Here is a 20,813-nt window from a genome sequence, read left to right on the forward strand (position 1 = left end):
ACAAGAAGACGTGGATGAAAATATACTTCTAGGCAGTTCCATATAGGTGGAGAATCTGCCAACAGTTTTAGAGTAATTGGTTGAAGCCATTCTTTTCTGATAGCAGGACCCGTATCTTCACTATGCATAATTTGAATAAGATCTAGCAATACTATTTGATTCTCCACTTCCCTTTTTTTTTTTTTTTTTTTTTTTTGCTTTATTTTTCATGCCTTTCTCTAAGATGACAAATAGGTACACGACAGTGCCAATTGTAGGTGACTCTTTTTAGAAAAAGTTCTCCAGTTCTGTCTGTGTGCAACATGAAAGAATGTCCTGACCCACAAGAGCTACCTGAGAAGGGCATCAAAGAGCAAAGGTCTGGTACAAAGCTCTGCAGGGCTTTCCCCTCTTCCATTACTTATCTAATTTGCAGTAGTCCACACGACAAATACCAGTGGTGGCTGGCCTGATAGGGAAACAACGGGAGATAAACACAAGTGGAACAGAGACCTGGCCCACAAACAGCTTTCAATCTACGTCACAGAGTTGGTAAGACACACTCAAATAACCATGCTATAAGGTATGGAAAGGTAGCCATACCACCGGTATGGATCGGAGGGAAAATTCTGCAAAGAAATTTAAGAGGATCCTGTGTTGTCATCTTGTCTCTCAAGTTTCTTACTCTCTTCAGCTCAATAAACTCTTAGGTGCACCTGCCAGGTGCCAGGCCCCCGTATGCGGGTTTGGGGTACAGCGGAAATCAAGCACTGGCCTTGCCCTCAGAGAGCTGCTTCTAGCAAGAGTCATCAAAGCTTTGTAAAGGTGTCTGCTTGAGGCCAGGGACTTGGTCTTGCGTTGACATGTTTTTGTACATCCCCTCCCTCAAACAGCCCCATGCACAGAAGGAGAGAAAGCAAACATTTTTTCAGGAGTGGCATTAACATTGAGACACAGCAGCTGGAAATTGGCAGGGTGCCCTGAGAAGGTTGGGAAAGTGATTTATTTTTCCAGCCTCACCACAGGAACCGAAGCCCTGGCAGATGCCTCCATGTGTTAGCGGCGGCTGATCCAAGTGAGATCATTATTAATTATGAGTTACTTTTGAGTGTCTTTCTCAGAAACTGCAGAGTGCTTGGGAAGCCCAGACACTCTTGAGTTGCAATCAATACTGTATACACCTTGCACAGGGGCCTGAGTGGCATGTAATTATAAAACAGTATTGATTCCTGGCAAAGGGGTTTAAAATGTACAAATCCTTCACATAAAAATCAGCTAACTCTTCAAAGGGCTTGATTATTTCCTTTTGCTTAAGAAAGAGATGGATGGTTGGAGTAAGAAACTTGAAATGTTAGCTAAATTAGGGCTATTTCCTGCCAGGATCCAGATCTGTACACATAATTATTTTATTCTCTGTACTGGCACTGATTCACTTTGGTTGAGTGTTGGAAATATCTCTGTTTTGGGTCTGCAATCCAAATCACTCAGTCGGTGCCGATGCTGATGTTTTCTGCTCACATCTCCCTGTATTATTATTCTGTAAAACAAATACCCGCATGTCTGGGACTTACCTCGTGCTGGTGCCCACCCCATTCCTGCTTCTCCTGCTCTTCTCTATCCCATCATCCAGTGTGCCCCTGGGCCTGGAACTTCATCTGCCCTCCTACAACCTATCATCACAAAATCCTGCCTATTTTGGCCTAATTCTAATTTCTACCTCTAAGTTGGTGTCCACCTCCATGGACTTGATGAATAGGACCTCATCCTCTGAGAATGACCAGAAATCAGTATAGTTGTTAGTCTTTCTTCCTCTTGGCTACGTCTCCAAACTCAGCAGTGACTGTGAACACGGACTCTGAGTCTGCCTGTGCTGGAATCATCGATGTCCTATCTTTTTATGCCCAGATCCTCAGAGTGGCCTCGCACTGCTTTTCAGCATCTAGTCTTGCCCCTTTCCGTGGCTGTTAAAGAGGCCTTTTGAAAATGCAAGTCCTATCAAGTTATTTGGCTGCATGAAGTCCTCTAATAGCTCCCCTTTGCCTGCAATCCAAGATGGACAAATAATTTTTGATTTGGAAGAGATAGAAATTGAGTCTTAAGAGAGATAGTTTATCTCCCAAGACCCAGAGGTTATTGGAAGACAGCAGGTCCAGAGGACTGCTATGGGAGCTCCCTCAGGAAGGCTTCCACGGGGGCTGCTTTGGCATTTTGAATATCTGTGGTTGGTGTAGCTGGGGCTGAGCCACAGAATTTGTGTATAAAACTCTCTCCTTGGTTGTATGGAGCTAACTTATCAGTGTGAGACAGTCACAACTTATCTACTCTGGATACCTCATGTTTCCTGAGCCATGCAGCGAAGTCGTGTTGAGAATGTTACAAGGGAATGCGCCCCCGCCCCCGGTATGTCCCCCTGAACTTCGTATTTGAGAAAAAAGAAATCCCAAAGCCAATACAGGATCTGACACAAAGGGCCTGCCGCCTCTCTCGAAAGGTACACTAATGCTGTGATATATTGGAAAATGCTGGGTAATGTGTGGCACTCCTGTGCATTGCAGGAGATTTGGCATCACCAGCCTCTCATGCTTAATGCCAGTCGTGCTCCTCAGTCATTGAAACCAGCAGAAATACTCCTGACATGCCCTTACATAGTTGCACGTGCTCCGGAGATGGGTCATGGCAATGCCCCTACTTAAGAACCACTGGCTCCTGTAACTGCTTGGCCTAGTTATAACTTCTAAAATGTTCTCCTTTCCTGAGACTATGATGAAGAAAGATACTCTGTCATCTTTCTGTCACCCCTCTGGCTTCTTGATCTTCTGTAATGATTGAGCTCAGATGCTGGAGTCATACTGTCTGGCTTTGAAATCAAGCCCCACCACTTACTGGGTGTGACCTTGAACAATTATTTAATCTCTCCATCTCTCAGTTTTCTCAGATAAAATGGGGATAATAATGACATCTAGTTTAGTGGAGATAAAATGAAATAAAGCATGTAAGCTGTTTATCACACTGCCCACTGTTGGAGGCATGGTCATTGCATGAGGTGAGGATGATGATTGACATGATGATGATGATGATGGCTCCCAAGCGTAAGGGTCTTATCTGAGTAAGAAGTTGAAATTAACACTTAATAATGGATACTCCAGAAAACACAGACAAGCAGCATGATATGTGAGAAAAGGTAGGGGACTAGGTGGGAGTCAGGAAATCCTAACGCTCCCTCTACCATCTATTCTTATGGCTTTGAATGTGTCACTTCACCTCTTTGACTTTTACATACTGTATGAAGTTTTTGTGTTACATAGTGTCAAAAAGATTGAATGACTTAAGCATTGTGAAGTAATTTCATGAAGAGCTTGATGATATGTCATAAATAACCTGGTTTGCATTGGTGTTTCCCACCTCTGACTTGAAAATCCTCACCAGCCGTGGGGAGAACGCACTTCACAGGAACTTCTTGGGGAGAGTCCACTTACACGGTAAATGGCAGGAAGTTATACATGACACTGAATCTCTCTCTTACCCCCTCTCTGCCAGTGTCCCCCGCCCCAGTACCCCAGGGGAGAAGATCCTTGGAGCCTTTAGGCATCTCTCATTAAAAGTTTGTGTCTGGGGTTCAGCAGCTTTTCCTGCTGGCTCCCTGGCACCTCCCAGCGGGGCCTGCTGCCTTCACGGTTGTCTGCTTGTTGCCCTACAGCAACAAAGGCGAGAGAAGGAGCTGCGGAAGCAGCAGGAGAGGGAGCAGCGCCGGCACTATGAGGAGCAGATGCGCCGGGAGGAGGAGCGGCGGCGAGCCGAACATGAGCAGGTACAGCTGGGACCAGGAACCCCGCCGATGGTCCCCGGGAGCCCCAGCACCAGCCGTCTCTGGAGTATGGGTCACCTTTTCTGAGGAATGCTCAGTTTACATGGGATTTTACTCTTCCTCAAGCAACTATGCTCACCCATTCAAGAAATCAAATGCACAGCTTTGGCAATGCCCACCCATTCAGCCTTGCTTCCTACCCAGCCAGAGTTCGCTGACATACCTGGAGCTTCCAGTTCTCCCAACCCTGGGTATCTGATTTGAAGGTAGCATTGAAACATGAAAAATCAGCCAAGTCCCACTTTTCACTGATTCAGAAGAGCTTTTCTACTCATGCCGTCTCTGGTCTTTATGACTTTGAGTCATTGATGGAGGCCCCTCTCTCTTTGCCAGTCACATTCTGACAGCACAGTGAAACTCTGCAGGATGGTTCCATCACAAAGACAGTGCATGATGACATTCAACAATTGTCTTATCCCTGCTGCTTGCACAGGAGCCTCTGAACTTTATAGCATTGTTAATTCCAGGTAGTCCATAAAAAGAGGAACCTGTAATGAAAAGCTTTTACATGTGGCTGGGTTTATTAAAACCAAGTGGTAGCAGTAAAATGCGGAGCCATCTCAGTCAGCTGTTGCAAGTAGAGGGGCTTGTGCTTTTCGCTACGTTGAAATGCATTTGCTTCGGTGTGGCATACCCTTCCTGCTTTGTAAGGAGGTATTTGGGTACTTTTTCCCTTCCTTTCTTCTACACTTTACTTAGCAGTTCTTGTCACCTTTGAAATTACTGGTTCGTTTCTCTCTTTCTTTCTGGTCCTCTGAATTCTGTGCTGCCTGCCGCTCCAGGAATACATCAGGCGACAGTTAGAGGAGGAGCAGAGACAGTTAGAGATCTTGCAGCAGCAGCTACTGCATGAACAAGCTCTACTTCTGGTAATGGGACAGCCAAGAGCCAGCTGACCTGCTCTGTGTTCATCTTGCAAGTGTTTGTGTGTGTGTGTGTGTGTGTGTGTGTGTCTGTGTGTCTGTGTGTCCTTCCAATGTGCCAGTCCAGAAGAGGGGATCTTCCAAGCCTCAGGGGCCTCAGAAATCTCATAGAAATGTAATACATAATATGATTGACTTTGCTGAGTCCTAATACATTTAATACAGTTGTTATGCATTCTTTATTAACTCCATTTATTTGTAAAACTTGAGTATGAATCTAGCCTTATTATAAGTACAGACTGCTTTTGAGACCCACTGTGTTTATTGCAGAGTAATTTATAAGGTCATTTGCAACATGCTGGAATACAATCACAGCAAAACACACCTCTCCCATAAGAACCCACCAGCTCTACAGTCATATTTCATTTATAGACTGTTAGCTTTACCCTTACGATGGGAACATTTTGTGTCCCTTGCTCATGCAGCCTCTACTTAAGTACAGTACTTTTTTTTATTAGTATTATCATAGCACTGTTGTCCAGATAGGCTTTTTGGTGCATTTTTTTAAACTGAACTTTTTATTTAATGGCATTCTGATATTTTTTAGCCTGTACGTAAGCTTGCTAATGGCCTTTGTAGGTCCAAGTTTTATTACACAAAAGATGATGTAGGCACTATTTTTGGCTTTTTATTTAGTTTTTTACTTAATTGTACATGTTTGAGTGGTTTAATTACGAGACCAGGAAGTGGGTGACTTCTCCTAGGAGTTGTATGCCGACCATTTGCATGACCTCATTATTGCCACTTTGTCACTTGCAATTCATCAGGGACAAGTCACTTGGTAACTGATGCAGTTTGGTAAGGATTGCCATTTTAAAGCAACCGTGTTTTCATTAAATGTTACGTTCTGATGTAGATACGAACACAAGGCAGTAGCTTATTTCTGTGGCACATCCTGACATCTTCCTGTCATTCTGTTAGTGTTAAGATCCCTTGTGTTTTAGCATTATTTTGCCTCCATTGCATGCTTAACTGATACTGGCTGGTGATTTCTATGTGATAATTTGGACTTTTATTTGCTCCTCTTTCCTGATCTGGACAGGAATATAAGCGTAAACAATTGGAAGAACAGAGACAAGCAGAAAGACTGCAAAGGCAGCTAAAGCAAGAAAGAGACTATTTAGTTTCCCTTCAGCATCAGCGGCAGGAGCAGAGGCCTGTGGAGAAGAAGCCACTGTACCATTACAAAGAAGGAATGAGTCCTAGTGAGAAGCCAGCATGGGCCAAGGAGGTAAGTAAGCAAGTGTAGCCTCACCCTGTTGGCCAGGCTTTTGACTCTAATGAGTTCATCTGGTACAAGTGGAGAGTCAACCCAGTGCTGCAAAGCTGGGAAACAATTCATTGTAAGGCACATGCTTTGCTTTTGGAAGAACCATAACATTATTTCTGTTAGAGAAATAGCAAGATACCTTCCCCCATTTGTGGTTCTTTTCTTATATGTCTTTGTGGTTGCAATGAACTTTTATAGGAAATAACAGAAGATAGAAAAAAACCTTTTTCTGATACTAATCCGATTGAATTTGTGGCATAAAGATTTTTGTGACCTTTTTGTTGAATAATGTGATTAAGGATTTATAAAATTCTAGGAAGAATCAGTTCCTCTCCGTGCCTGCACCCTGTTCCCGATCATTAACGTTGTGCTAACATAACTTTGTTCACTGTGGTACCAACAGATGCACAGTTGACCTGAGACTTGGGGTGGTGATATTCACTTTCAGGATCCGAGGTCATTAGTGTTTTTTCTACACATACTTCTTTCATTTGCTTAACTACTGGACTAAGAAAGGATTTTCAGGAACTTAGCACTATGATGAGCTATTTTAACAAAAACTGCTTTGATGAGAGGAAAAAAGGGTAATACCCAAACAGATTAAACAGACAAAATAATAACTCCAGCCAGTTCAGCACCCTTTCCACGGAGTCACTGTATGAAGTCATGTGCATAACACTCAGGTTTTCAGTTCAATCATTATTTCTGGCATCTAGTGATTTCCTGTTTTTTATTGTGATCATAGCTAGCCATTTAAAGGATGTTTGGGGGTTATTTTGTATTTTTATCTAGCATCTTTAGATATTGATAGTTCAAGCTCTTTTCAAGTTATCTAGAATACAATATTACTAGAACCAGATTTCTTATATAAGATCCTATTTTTATGAAAATATTTCTTTTTATTTTTCTATCCTTTCTGACATATGTCCAGAAAAATGCTTGACATAATGTTGTCCTAATGTTAATGATAGTGGTTTACGGGAGGAGGAAGTTTAAAAATGGATTTTTAAAACCTTTTTTGAACCTTTACATATTGCTTAAATCCTTTATATTGATCATGTACTTTTTTGTGAAAATAACCTTTTTCTTTTAAAACTTTAAGTGTGTGGAAAACTGTTTTGATGTGAGATGAAGAATTTTTTTATCATTTTCCCTTATATCTGTAAACATGGTCCATATTTACCTATGTCTCTAACATCTGCCTCTTTCTCTTAGATCAATAATTCAATTTTGTGATCCTACTCCCAGGTACAGCATCGACCCCTTAATAATCCACCTGTTCTTCCAGCTAAGCAAAATCACTATGCTGCTAAACAGCAGCTGACATGCTTCTTGGCTGGCAGAGATGCCCCACTTTCCTCTACTGTTAAACCATTTTCTAGCCATGCCAAGTTGAAATCCTCAGCTAAGCCAGACCCACAGCTCCTGACCATGGCAGGTATTCAGAAAACTGAAAAACTAGCCTCTAAAAAGCTAATGGCAGTAGCACCTGCAGGAATTAATGATTCCAGATCAAGACTCCTGTTTGAGCATCACCCATGGAAGGAAGATGGACCAGCTTGCCCTATTAGACTTGGTTTGGAAGAACAACTGAAGCCTCAGGAAGTCTCGAGAACCATAGTGAGATCTCCAAAGCCATCTTGCTCTCAAGGATGTAGCCCAACTCGAGAGTTAGGATCTAAGGTCATTTGTGTGTCTTCTCCCAGTATCTCCAAAGTGACAAGCCCCGAGTTGTCCATTACCGCAATTTAGGAGGGTCTTAGAGATTCATGTAGGCCTTGGGGCAGGAAGAGCATGAACTCGCACATCTTTACAAGTGCTTCTACTCTTCTAAGAAATGCTGCATCGCTAAGTGACCTCTCCTTCATGCATGACCACTTGGCTTTCAGTGTTCCCGGCCCCAAGCATGAGTTTAGAAGAGGGACACCTACAGATCCCATTGGAAAAGATCATGATTTTGTGCAAAACATTCCAGAATTTGTTCTTTCCCCGAGACAGCTCCCTCATGCACAAATGTACCAGAAGCGGGGGAAAAGCACGGAGCAGTTTTCACTTCCTTCATTCAGCCTCCACCCAGCACCTTCTGATTTGAACTTGTCTGCCTTGACTTCATTGTTTTCCAGTTGCTATTTGTCCTCATCACTAAATTTACTGGCCTGTCCTCTCTGTTCAGAACTAGTTCGTAGCTCCCAAGCTTTCAGGAGACGTGGGATTCCTGGAGGCAGATCTTTGCAGATGTCATCCGGGCAGTTTTCTAGACCTCTTAATTCCCTCATGCTTCCTGGTCGGGCTCCTAGCAGTAAAGGAAACACAGCCTTTGAGCATGCAGACAACATGCCAGTGTCATCAAGCACTCCCGATGTGAGGTTCCCCAGTCACCATAAGTCCGGGCCATCTCTGGTGGGTGACATCTTCCAAGGTCCCTGGCTTCCTGGCATCTGGTGCTCTTCCTTTGGGCTTCATGCGTTTCCGGAGATATATGGGATCATTCTTTGGGGATTTCATATTTAGTCCTCTGCTCCTGGGTGTGGTTAACATGATCCAGCTTCCAACTAACTATTGTCTATTCATGAAACAGTTCCCAAGTCTTAGAGTGGGTGATCGTATTTTAGAGGAAAAACGAAACATTCAGTTGATAGAGGGAGAGAGACGGTGCTAAATTTAGGGCTGGAGCAATTGATGTACAAATAAGAACAAATAATTGTCTGCCTTGGTTTGAGTCATCATTTTTTAACACCCACTTAAAATGGGAATAAAAAATGAGTGCAAGGATCTTTATATTCTTGATCTTTTAATGCTGTTCATCAGCAATGTATGAACTTTTCACGTAAAGCATTATTTACAGATGTCTTTTCTCATATTAGGGAGGCAGGTGGGGCTCAAAGTGACCAAGCAGTAATATACATTAGATACGAACATAGCTTATCGGTATCTTAACTATCAAGTGATAAGAAAACCTGGGTTAAACTCTCTGGAGGTAAAATAAAAGGATGCCATTTTCTTTTTTCGAATGCACCCTCTGTGCTCATGCCACTGTCTCCTGTGGTACAGGGTCTGGACTATTTTGCCCCATGTGCCACTGAAGGTATCACCCAGCTGTCTTCTACCTATTGCCACCTCTTCTGTAATCTGTTCCAGTGTTTGTTTTCTAACTCAGCTCTATGCCTTCTCATCAAGTTGTTTTTTCCTTCTTTATTTACTTTTCCACCTACTTGTCCTGTCCCTCATTCCAAATCAACAGTCTTTCATCAGCAATGTGATGATCTTATACTGCTTTGTTCTCTGTGTTCTTGTTTCTTTACTTTGTAAAACACAAGTGATCATTGCATTTCCCAGTACCTTTCTGATTAATATGCTGGATATTGTAGAGCAAATGAAAAGGTTCAGTCATTTGCAAATCTTGTGGAGCTCTTCCCTCCCTCCTTTTACTGAGGATTCTTTCTGTCCTGAATGTCACATTGGCCTTGATTTTCAGATTTTAGCCAGAAAAGAACATGAATATCTCTGCATTAAAAAGATAGCTTGGAGCTAGGCACAGTGGCTCATGCCTATAATCCCAGCACTGTTGGAGGCAAAAGACGACTCCTTGGTAGCCCAGGAGTTGTTACAGACCAGCCTGGGCAACATAATGAAACCTCGTCTCTACAAATAATAAAAAATTTGCTGGACATGGTGGTGCATGCCTGTGGCCCCAGCTACATCAAAGGCTGAGGTAGGAATTGAGCCTGGGAGGTTGAGACTGCAGTGAGTCGTGATTGCACCACTGTACTCCAGCCTGGGCAACAGTGTGAGGCCCTGTTTCAAATAAATACATAAACACATAGACAGGTTGAGAGCATTCTCACTGCTTTCAAATTATCTGACGTTTCTGAGTTGGGATGGAAGTCAGGTACGTACTGTGAAAACATCAGTATGCTGTCCTGTTGAACGTCAGCAGAATTTGAAGGTCTTCTTCCTTGCTTTTTGGATGATGGAAATTTCTTTTTCTTTCTCCTGCGCCTTAAATGGCATGTGATTTTCTGGGCCTGCGGTAACTGTGTGGGCTCCCCTTCCCTTTCCATCCTACATACTTAAAAAAAATTGCACCGAAGCTCAACAGTGAAAGAATGCTTTGTTTACATGAATATTGTGTAAGATTGTATTTTAATTTTTTTAACACTCTATCATATTCTCTTTCTGTGATATATGCCAGTCCTTGGAGTATTTGCTTGTTTGTTTTTGTTTTTGCAAACAATGATCTGATAAGGGCCAAGATATCTCTCTATTTCCATTGGATCATTGGACTTTGAAATCACTGTATCTAAAAACTGCTTCTCCATCCAAATTTCTCTGATCTACACCAAAGTGTTTATTTTTCTTTTACATGAGTTGGCTTATAACTAAAGTTCTCAAACTACCATTTAGAAGGCGTGTATCTTTCCTCCATTTCTGCCTCTCTCTCTTGTGATTTAATATAGGAAAGACCTGGAAGGAAATAGGACTATGTATAAGTTCAAGTTCTTCCGCTTCCTGGCTGCCTGACCTGGGGTGTGTCTCCTGCATTCCTGAGATGCAGCTTCCTCATCTGTACATCTGCCTCTCAGTTAGGAAGCTCATGGGCAAAATGTGCATGTGCCATTTAAAGTTACATACTACACAAATACAAATGAAATACGATATTCAATGTATTCATATTTTGTTTCCAAGACTGCTGTAGCTCTCAAGGAATAAGAGTTTGGTCTCGTTTTGGTCTGGATTTCATATGACCAATTCACTTACATCTCCTATCTCTTCACCCACCTCTCCCGGGTGATAGAGAAGCCCTTCTTTATTTCCTGTATTAACTTTCTAAGAGCTTCCTTGCTTTTAAGTTATATGCTTCGTTCACCCTGGGATCTATGCTTTTTTTCTGAAATATTGGTTAGAAGTGGATCTGGGAAAATAGTCCAGGCCCTTAGAGTCAGACAAGATTGCATCTTAAGCATTCCTTATGCATGAGAGTCTCCCCTGTGCTCAGAGGTAACCCAGAGCAGGGGTGTCCTCAAACTTACTCCGTAACCATCTGCCTGGGTGGTTTGGCCCAACTATATCACTCTGCTCTTTATGTGACTAGTGAGTGCAGGGTCAAAGTATCTAAGGAGCACTTAAAAGATACTTATTGGCTTCTTTCTCTTTCTCCGACATTGCCAATAAACACAAAAAACAAACTGTTTTGTCCAGTTGGGGGAAAAAATAGCATTCCCGTATGATTGTGTCGAATTTACCATGTACTAATTCTTAAGTAAAGCCTTTTGAGACCTTCCTAAACCCCGTGGACTCTACATACTATAAAATATTAGAATGCACCCATATGACATAGTAAATATATATCTGCTGTCAACATTTTAAAAATTACTTCTCCAATTTTGTTTTGAAATTCTCAGATGTCATTCATTATTGTAAAGTGAGCTCCTATAATCTAAAATTGTTTTCAAATATAAAAAACCATTTAACAATTGACATTGACACAGTGTTTCCCTTTATATCTGTTTTAACTTTGTAAAAATTTATTTTGAAATTGTTTTGGAAATCCTGTAATCAACAAATTTATTTTTAAGTTGTCTATGTTCATATAGCCTATATATATATACACACATCAGAGGCCCCAGACATTATCCCCGTGCTATGCAATGGACAACACAGATCTGTCTAGAGAAGAATTTTATTTCTAAGACCAGTTATTTTTTCTTTCTCTCTGTAATGCTATAGTAAACAGTATAGCATTTTTGCAGAGGTTATACAAACTTCTCCAAAGTTATTTTAGTTTTCATGTTGAAATGATTTTTTAATAAGAAAAAAAATACTTTTGTAGTGAAATTGATCAGTCTGTGCTAATCATATTCTCTGTATTTCTGATAATTTCTTCTATGAAATCATTCATAACAGATGTCTTTTGTTGTGGTGCTCTAGCACCTTGACAGTCTGTATCTGATGTTACTGGGACACTTTTTAGTGGTGTTTCTGGCATCTTATGTCTTCTTGGAAGCAGGCAGTTGGAGGAGAAACTTGGTTCCCGGACTTTTTTGAACACCTTCAGGCGTTGAAACCTATCTTCTTGTTCCCAGTTTTTAATCACAGGTATCATTCTTCTAGATGGGAGAGGGTTTGTAGGGAGACTTTCTTTTTTTTTTTGTCTCACCCGCATATCCATCTCCCATTCAGTTAGTAGACATAAGTTGTGATAAACCAGGGACAGGCCTTTGTCTAGTACGAAAATAATGAAAAGGGTCTGCTTAGATATGCTATCCGACTTTCTCTTTGTCTTTCTGAAGCTGTTATTAGAAGTGCCGCTTCCAATGTTTGATTTGATCCTTTGCTCCAATTCTTAAGATGATGCTGCAGTATAAAGACACTTGGGCAGCGTTATCTTCCTAAAGACTTTAGGACTAGGTTTTCTTGAGACAAAGTATGTAAAGAGATGCCTCATCGTTACACCTTTTTCTTAGATTTTCAGTTTTCTTTGAACAAACTTCAACCCAGGAAATTTCAGTACATTGGAGCCTTCCTGAAATAATTTTCAAAGTGTTAACAATTACGCCATATATTTTTAGAATGGTGTAAACTGAAATATACTAAAGATAGAATTTACTATGTAAACTAACTGATACAAAGCATAAGAAATTTTTACTAGAAGTACATTAGCAACATCTATGACTAATAAAATCCATTAATTGCCAATGAAAACCAGTACCCTAATTTCTGCCCTGTTCATTTCTAATGATAGCTTTAGGGCCCATGTGGCCTGTAACCCTGTTAGCAGCAGGGATGCTTTGACTGGAGCCTTGATGCTGATACTTACCAAAAGAATTCTTTATCTCAAAAATGGTTTCTTTGCTCAAGATAGAGTTTTCGGGGGCAAACTTTTCTACTATTGTTTTTAATACACTGTCCCTTAATGTATATTTAAAGCCTTCAGTGTATGTTACAGCCCACACTAATAATTACAAATATTCCTCACTCAGCATATATTTGGTTCCTGAATTTTGGGTGACAAGTAGTTGGTTTGGATAGTGAGGGTTCAGACTCTGAAGGATGCCTGTGTGTGATTTATCTATTAATGATTTACTCTGAAAATAAGAAAATGGATAATATCTGCCCAATTCCAGTGGTCTAGAAACATTAACCTTCTTTCAAAGAGTTTGGCATTTGAAAAAGTGATCTACTGCATGCCTTGATCTCAGTTATCTATTGCTGTCTTTGTGGGACTTTTTCTTCTTTGTGGTCTTATCTCAAAGATGGCTTTGTTCTTTTGCTCAATGCAATAGCCAAATAACTATTGCTGATGTAATGCTTTGCACACATGCACACACAAAGTATCCACGTTCTGGTTTATATTCCTGGCTTTTTTGCAGCAAATCTTATTTGGTGTGTGGTAAGCTCCTGGTGCATGGGATTTCAAAACTGAAGTCAACTAGATGCCAATTGTATGTACCCTGCACAGCCATGGTGGGGGAATAAATGTTCACATTACTTCTCAGTAGAGGCAAGAGGGCTGTTTTTCATTCTATAGCTCATCTTATTGTGTTAAAATATGTGAGATTAATATGAGTTTAAAAACAGACTTGCTTTGTATATTTGATTGAGTCTGCCGCTAGAAAAAATCAAAATTGGATAGGGAGGATGAGGGAAAATAGCTCTTTCAAATTTTTATGTCAAATCAGACAGTAAAATGAATAAAGATTTTTAACTGCTACATAAAAAATATGCAAACAGACATGAATATTGAACACCTGCATGGGGGCTCTTAAAACGCTCAGACAGTGAGTCAGCAGAAGAGAATTAAGGCCATCCGTGTGGGGAGAAGGGTTGCATTGTCCTGGTGGCTTTGGGAAGCACAACAGTCAAACTGGTCCTGAGGAAATCAAGGACAGGACACAGTAGATCTGGAAGAAAAGTCAGAATTTTTAAAGTCGTCTAAGATCTTAAGCTGTATCTTATAGTGTGCATCTTGTTTATCTAAATTCCTCTTTAAAACTGCCCTCCACGACAATCTTTCTGTTGTAAATATGTACTAAGGGTAATGATTACCTGTTTAAAAAGAGCATTCACTAGTTCTGTGAGCATTGCCCATGACGCACTCGGGATCTGTTACCTGCGCTGGGCTGAAAGAGACTCTGGAAAAAAAAGGGAATGACAAGGAAATGAAATAGCCTGAGAGAAGCAGGGTTAGAGGGGAAGAGAGTAAGAGGGGAAGCAAGAATAAACCCCACATGTGTAGAAACAGGAAGGAAGAAGGGGGAGAGCGAGACAGTGGAGTCCACGCTGGGCAGGAAAGAATGATGGGGGCCGTTGTATTTGAGGAAGCGGGAAAGACAACTGGAAAGAAAGACCCTTAAAGAGAGAAAAAGAAAGTGACACGGGAAATCTATCTAAAACAGGCCACACTTATTAGTTGTGCAGCCTGGAACACCCAGTTGCCTATCAGCAGGACACGGAAAGAAACGGAGGGTGCAGGTTCTCAACTTCAGCCTCCTGTTCTTCCTCTCATGTCCCATGAGTCAACCCAAAGCAATTTTCTGTGTTCCCCAAGCCATCTAAATGCACGTTACCATTCCCTTTGATTGTCTAGAGTGCAAACTGTCTACCTCACTGACCCCATGACATTATGACCAATCAGTAAGATAACATCACAATCGATGCAAACTCTTAGCAGCTCACAAATTCCCTGCTAACTGAATAACACAAGATAATGGGTAATAAGAGAGTGATGGCGGGGGTGTTCTACATTTTTGTTGTTGTTGCTAGTGTTTGCTCTTTTCAAATTCTTGATGCAGAGCAGAAACAGAGAATTTTGGCTTCTTAAAATCAGTTGATCAGAGGATTCAAATGGCTGTGCAGGTGACTACAGAAAATCCTTGCTGGAAGGTGAATCTACTTCTATACATTGAGGCTGTCTTTTTTTTTTTTTTTTTGGCTTGTAGGTAGAAGAACGGTCAAGGCTCAACCGGCAAAGTTCCCCCGCCATGCCTCACAAGGTTGCCAACAGGATATCTGACCCCAACCTGCCCCCAAGGTCGGAGTCCTTCAGCATTAGTGGAGTTCAGCCTGCTCGGACACCCCCCATGCTCAGACCAGTCGATCCCCAGGTACAGTCTCTCCTCCATTCCATCAGGCATCCCAATAGGGTGCACAAGAAAACCTATTAAAAGCCTAGGCCAGGCACGGTGGCTCACGCCTGTAATCCCAGCACTTTGGGAGGCCGAGGCGGGTGGATCACAAGGTCAAGAGATCGAGACCATCCTGGTCAACATGGTGAAACCCCGTCTCTACTAAAAATACAAAAGATTAGCTGGGCATGGTGGCGCGTGCCTGTAATCCCAGCTACTCAGGAGGCTGAGGCAGGAGAATTGCCTGAACCCAGGAGGCGGAGGTTGCGGTGAGCCGAGATCGCGCCATTGCACTCCAGCCTGGGTAACAAGAGCGAAACTCCGTCTCAAAAAATAAATAAATAAATAAAAGCCTAGGGAATTGGAACATGGATTCAGGCATAAGACGATCAAATTATGACCCTTAATATAGAATTTCTATACTCACCAATATTGAAGAGTAGAAGAAAAGGTAAGAAAGAAAAAAAACATCACCCTTAAACTTGAGGCAGCCGCAAACTCACTTCTATGTAAATTGGCCTCCCTGGGGACCCACAGGAGTTTCTGCAAGATAAGAACAAGCATCCTTTTAGTTACAGTTATGCAAACTAGAATTCATAGAGAGCTTTGAGGTGTGTGTATGTGTATACTATATCTATATATGTAAGATTTCATTTTCTTGGGACTTTGGCATGAGCCTGAAACTGGAAAAATTAAATGGGCTTGGTGAAGTAAAATCGCATCTTCTAAGCCAGTGGTTCCCAATGTGTAATCACTGGACCAGCCGCATCAAGCCTCACCCAGGAACTTGATAGAAATGCAAATTATTGGGCCCACTTCAGACCAACTGATCAGCAACTCCGGGGTTGGGGGAGGCCTGGCAGTCTGTAATTTAACAAGCCCTCTAATTTACTTTGGAGTTTGAGAATGGCTATTTACAGCTGTATGGTAAAGATAAAAGATTACTCCACTTTTAGGAAAGGAGAGGGTTTCCGGAAGCTCTACAGGACTTTTAAGTTATAGATGCTAAAATGAAATATGAAGTGAAATAGATTATGGAATTCCATGAAAAATAAAGATAATATAGTTTCTTCTGCCAAATGCCTTAAATTTCTTCCAGGAATCCATCTGTGTTAAGATTTCCATTAAATATTTTAAAGTCACCTTTGAAATACGCAATGCTGTTTGAACTGGAGTTGAAAGAGTAGTGATAAAATCAAGTATTCTTTGTGTTTTAAGTTTGCCTTTAATGAATGAAGTCCAAGATTTTTCAGCACCAGCCAGCTTGCCGTATCTTCCTCTCGGTTGTTTTACATTTGTATATAATTCTTTCATGGCTAACCCACAAAAAGATACATTTTTTACAGGAATTTCTATTTTAATATACAAATATCCTCTTTTAAAATCCCTGACTTTGACCTTGGTAGGTACTTTGGCCTTTAAAAGGGAAGAAGAGAGGAAAAATTTACTTCATGAGAGCAACCAGAGAGTGAAAATCTAGATATTCTGTGACAGTTAATTCACTTAAGCATTCTTCAGGTGCTTCAGTTTTGGGGTTGTGTGGTGTGGGGTTTTTTTTTTGGCATATATACATATATATACACACACACATATATACATATATATACACATATATACATATACACATATATATATATACGTATATATACACATATATATATACATATGGGTATTGATCAACTTAACGACCTATGCAACTTACGACCATTCGACTTTACGACCACAATCGCTAGCCACGACTGCTCCGTGTCTGGCAGCGCAAACGTTGCCCAGCTGGGCGTACGACAGTGGGGACCAGCTTCCGGCAGCACGGCCATCTCCACGTGCACCGTTTCAACTGTACATAGAGCCGACTCAACTTACGACCAAATCGTGTCATGACAGTTCTGCCGTCCTGACCACGGTCGTAAGTCGAGCACTGCCTGTATATGCATATATATATATATATATATAATTTTACTTATTTATTTTGAGATGGAGTCTCACTCTGTCACCTGGGCTGGAGTGCAGTGGTGCGATCTTGGCTCACTGCAACCTCTGCCTCAACCTCTTGAGTAGCTGGGACTACAGGCATACACCACCACAACCAGCTAATTTTTTGTATTTTCATAGAGAAGGGTTTTCACCATGTTGGTCAGGCTGGTCTCAAGCTCCTGAGCTCAGGCAGTCTGCCCACCTCGGCCTCCCAAAGTGCTAGGATTACAGGCATGAGCCACTGTGCCTGGCCAATATTATTATTTAATATATCTAATGATATTTAACATTAATATAAATCCAATGGTTTCTATTCTGGTAGAAGCGTAACTAATGTTCAGCTAAACTTGGCTTTGAGGATTTTCTCTGAACTGCTATTAATAGTATTCCAGGACTTAAATTTCAAATCGAGTAGGATTTGACAGGTCCTTGCACAAAATAGATATTAAACTAATGTTTGTTGAATTAACAGTTTGATTTAGAAGGCACTCTAGATTTTTTCCCAACGAGGATTTATGGGACACCTTCCCCATGCTGGGCACAGGGCTAGCCTAGGGGATACGATGACAAGCAGGACAGACATAGCTCCTGTCTCCAGGGAGCTCACCTTCCTGAAGTAATAGGGGACACACTTAGATAAGCACTGTCTGTGAGGTGTGAGCAGTGCTACGGCAAAGTGGTGCTCTGCACTCTAGATTTTAGTGATTTGTCTTTACGAGCCGCAATTTCACTGAAAGACTGCCTGTCTTCCCCGCATGAACAATATTACCACATGCCTAGTTGGCCCAATTGTGATACTTAACTCAAAAAGTTACATCCTGGTGTCGAGAGGTATATGACAGCATAGATGGTAAGAGCCGGCACGGCAGAAGGTAGAACATCAGAGAGGTTAGGTATGTGGCCTATGGGTGTAGAATGCCTGGGTTCCAGTCCATGTTCCAGCAGGTGTTAGCTGTGCCATCTAGGGTATTGCTTAACCTCTCTGCACGTTACATTGCTCGGATGTAAAATGAAGGAAATGATTATATCCACCTCAGGATGGACTCATTGAGTTCATAGCAAGCCAGATATTCTGAGCAGTTTTTGTTTTACAGAGCAATACTCTCCAAAGTGAAAGTTGGGGGTTTTGAAGGAGGAAGTTCATAATATTAGAAAAGAAGTGCTTATAAAATACATTGTATTGCTGGTCAATAAATATTCACTAAATATACAGTAGTTATTGTTATTATTTCACTTATTCCACTGACTTAGCATTCCCAAGTAAATCGTTTAACTTTGTGTCAGCCCCACATATCGTTCCAATGGAATATTTTGAAGAGCTGTTAAAAACATGCTATATATAGTTGTGATAGACTCTCAGTAGTCCAATTTTTGTGCCCTTGAACTTTTTTTTCCTTCAGCTGACTGAGGTGTACTAGCTAATCTGCTTTCTCTTCTAATAGTGCTGTTTTTATGTTGTTTTGATGCTTAGATCCCACATCTGGTAGCTGTAAAATCCCAGGGACCTGCCTTGACCGCCTCCCAGTCAGTGCATGAGCAGCCCACAAAGGGCCTCTCTGGCTTCCAGGAGGCTCTGAACGTGACCTCTCACCGCGTGGAGATGCCACGCCAGAACTCAGATCCCACCTCTGAAAACCCTCCTCTCCCCACTCGCATTGAAAAGTTTGACCGAAGCTCTTGGTTACGACAGGAAGAAGACGTTCCACCAAAGGTAGTATTTACTGGGGTGTTTTTTATCATCACCAGCATCACTGATGATGATGATTTTTACCACTATTCCAGGCCTTTTGTAGTAGTGGAGAATGTGACAACGTCCAAGTACTTTCCCTTCTCACGTTTCTTTTGGCCCCTCTTCATTTCCCAGCTAAGATTTGGATTGCTATTTACCATGTCTGACCTTTATTTCTCCCCCCTCCAAAATAAATGAATTCAGGTAGATTGAAGCATCTATTCTATGAGAACTCTCAACCCCAAGTATTCCAGACTGTTATTTTGCTGTCCATATTAAGAAACAGAGTAATGGATATTTCACTGATGACTGTATCTACATCAAGACAATGGAAAACCTCCAGATAAAAAGTAGAGAATTCATGTATTCCTATTTTTAACAACACAAAGCGAAGCCAGATTTCACGGGTTCAGAAGACAGTATTGTTCTTAGGATATTTTATTTGCCCCCATTTTAAGGAAAGCTCTTTCTAGGCCCAGTCATAATTTAATTTCATCTTTAATGAACTACTGAAGAAAATCTTTGTGGTAAAATGACCAGCCGTTCCACGGGACAGAACATCTCTGAGTCCGGGTTCTTCTGTTTTCCTATACCAAGTCATTACTCATTCCAAGAAATGTTCTGGAATGTGGCTGTGTGCATCTGGCTACAGACAATCTGGAAGTATTTCAAAATACTTGAGATTTTTTTTTTTGCATCAGATTCTTCCTGGTTCAGGAATCCCCCCTTTTCCTAAGCTTAGCTTAGAGGCTGTGACAAGTGGAATGTTCCACAATTTCCAGAAAATGCCACTGTTAATTCCAGAAGAAAAAGAAGCTTTTACTCAATGATTTACAAATATATTTCCTTATCTTCCTCTCAAAAGGATATTATAACCTGAGTCCCATTATTTTGAAAATAGCCAATACTTTTTTGGGATTCTTTGCAGAAGCAGAAATGCCATCAGAAAAAGGGGTACATAGGGAGCCAAAGTCAGTACGGAAAATAAAGTGGGCAGAGGAGCAGACACAATCAATGGAAAAACTGAAAATTGAAGTTATTGGTCCACTCTCTAAAGATATGCGGGCATACATGCATAAAGCTAGGAGAATATTTTAGATGAATTCAAAAACTTAGGTTTTAAGAATTTGTTTGGCTCTTTTTTCTCTACAACTATTTACATTTATGGTAAGGAAAAGAAAAAATAGTAATAGTAATAGTAATATTTAATTTGAACAGGCGGCAGCACTGATTTGGTGATTCTGCTTTACTGACTCATCTTTATGTTAAAATGAATAATAAAATTAAATTTTCAAAACCAAGGATGACCCTTTACACTGAAAGCAATTTCTATGCTAGGATTCATACTATGATTCTTTTAAATAATGGGCACCTTTAGTGCACTTAAAATATTTAATTTCATTTTTTAAATGTCTGTTTTATAAATTGGGATATACTTGAATTCTACCTTAGGTTCCTGCCAAATAAGATAATACATTTTCCTCCCAGGTCTTTTTGGTACTTACACAGCCTTTTTGAAGATCCTTCCAGTATTTTCAGTATTAATTCTGCTTTGTATCATGTTGTATTAAGTTCACTAGTTGACCAAAACACAGTGCTTTTGGTTTTTGGTTTTAGTACATAATTGCAAATCAATTAGAAAGTAGAAACATTCAGGATTTATTGTAGTAGGTTCTCTGAGCTCACCAACAAGTGACTTATGTCCCAAGCTCTGTCCTGATATTCTAGTTTCTCACCAGATTTCATAATTTCCTTACCTGTTTATTAGTTGTGATGTAAGCTAAACGTGGAACTTGGCTTTATCTGGGTGGCTGACAGCTGATGCAACTTCCAATGAGTTAATGGTGCTCTAAAGAGATTCCTGGTATTCACCACTTTCGCCCAACCAAGAGAAGAGAGGTCAATTATTTTTAGCCCAGTGTGTCAAAATTATTAGCTTGACCTACCA

At 41.0% G+C, this 20,813-nt stretch overlaps 1 protein-coding gene and 1 long non-coding RNA gene across 6 annotated transcripts in view; one reads left to right on the forward strand and one right to left on the reverse strand.

Annotated features, from left to right (window-relative positions):
- Positions 1-20,813, forward strand: part of TNIK (TRAF2 and NCK interacting kinase) — a 410,093-nt gene that overhangs the window by 326,390 nt on the left and 62,890 nt on the right. For 3 of the 5 annotated variants that reach the window (XM_003925097.4, XM_003925096.4, XM_010335831.3), the window contains 5 exons: positions 3,677-3,787; positions 4,627-4,713; positions 5,810-5,998; positions 14,977-15,141; positions 18,608-18,847. In XM_003925097.4, coding sequence (XP_003925146.1) covers positions 3,677-3,787; positions 4,627-4,713; positions 5,810-5,998; positions 14,977-15,141; positions 18,608-18,847 — 792 coding nt within the window. The remainder of the gene's footprint in view (positions 1-3,676; positions 3,788-4,626; positions 4,714-5,809; positions 5,999-14,976; positions 15,142-18,607; positions 18,848-20,813) is intronic. The other 2 variants (XM_003925098.4, XM_003925099.4) reach the window with 1 other exon arrangement.
- Positions 11,333-20,813, reverse strand: part of LOC141585569 (uncharacterized) — a 39,036-nt gene continuing 29,555 nt past the window's right edge. The window contains exons 2-4 of the long non-coding RNA XR_012519100.1: positions 14,084-15,705; positions 13,786-13,938; positions 11,333-12,560 (exon numbers count right to left, since the gene is read on the reverse strand). This is a non-coding gene — a long non-coding RNA (uncharacterized LOC141585569). The remainder of the gene's footprint in view (positions 12,561-13,785; positions 13,939-14,083; positions 15,706-20,813) is intronic.

This window comes from Saimiri boliviensis, chromosome 9 (assembly GCF_048565385.1).
Source record: "Saimiri boliviensis isolate mSaiBol1 chromosome 9, mSaiBol1.pri, whole genome shotgun sequence".
Classification (NCBI taxonomy): domain Eukaryota; kingdom Metazoa; phylum Chordata; class Mammalia; order Primates; family Cebidae; genus Saimiri; species Saimiri boliviensis.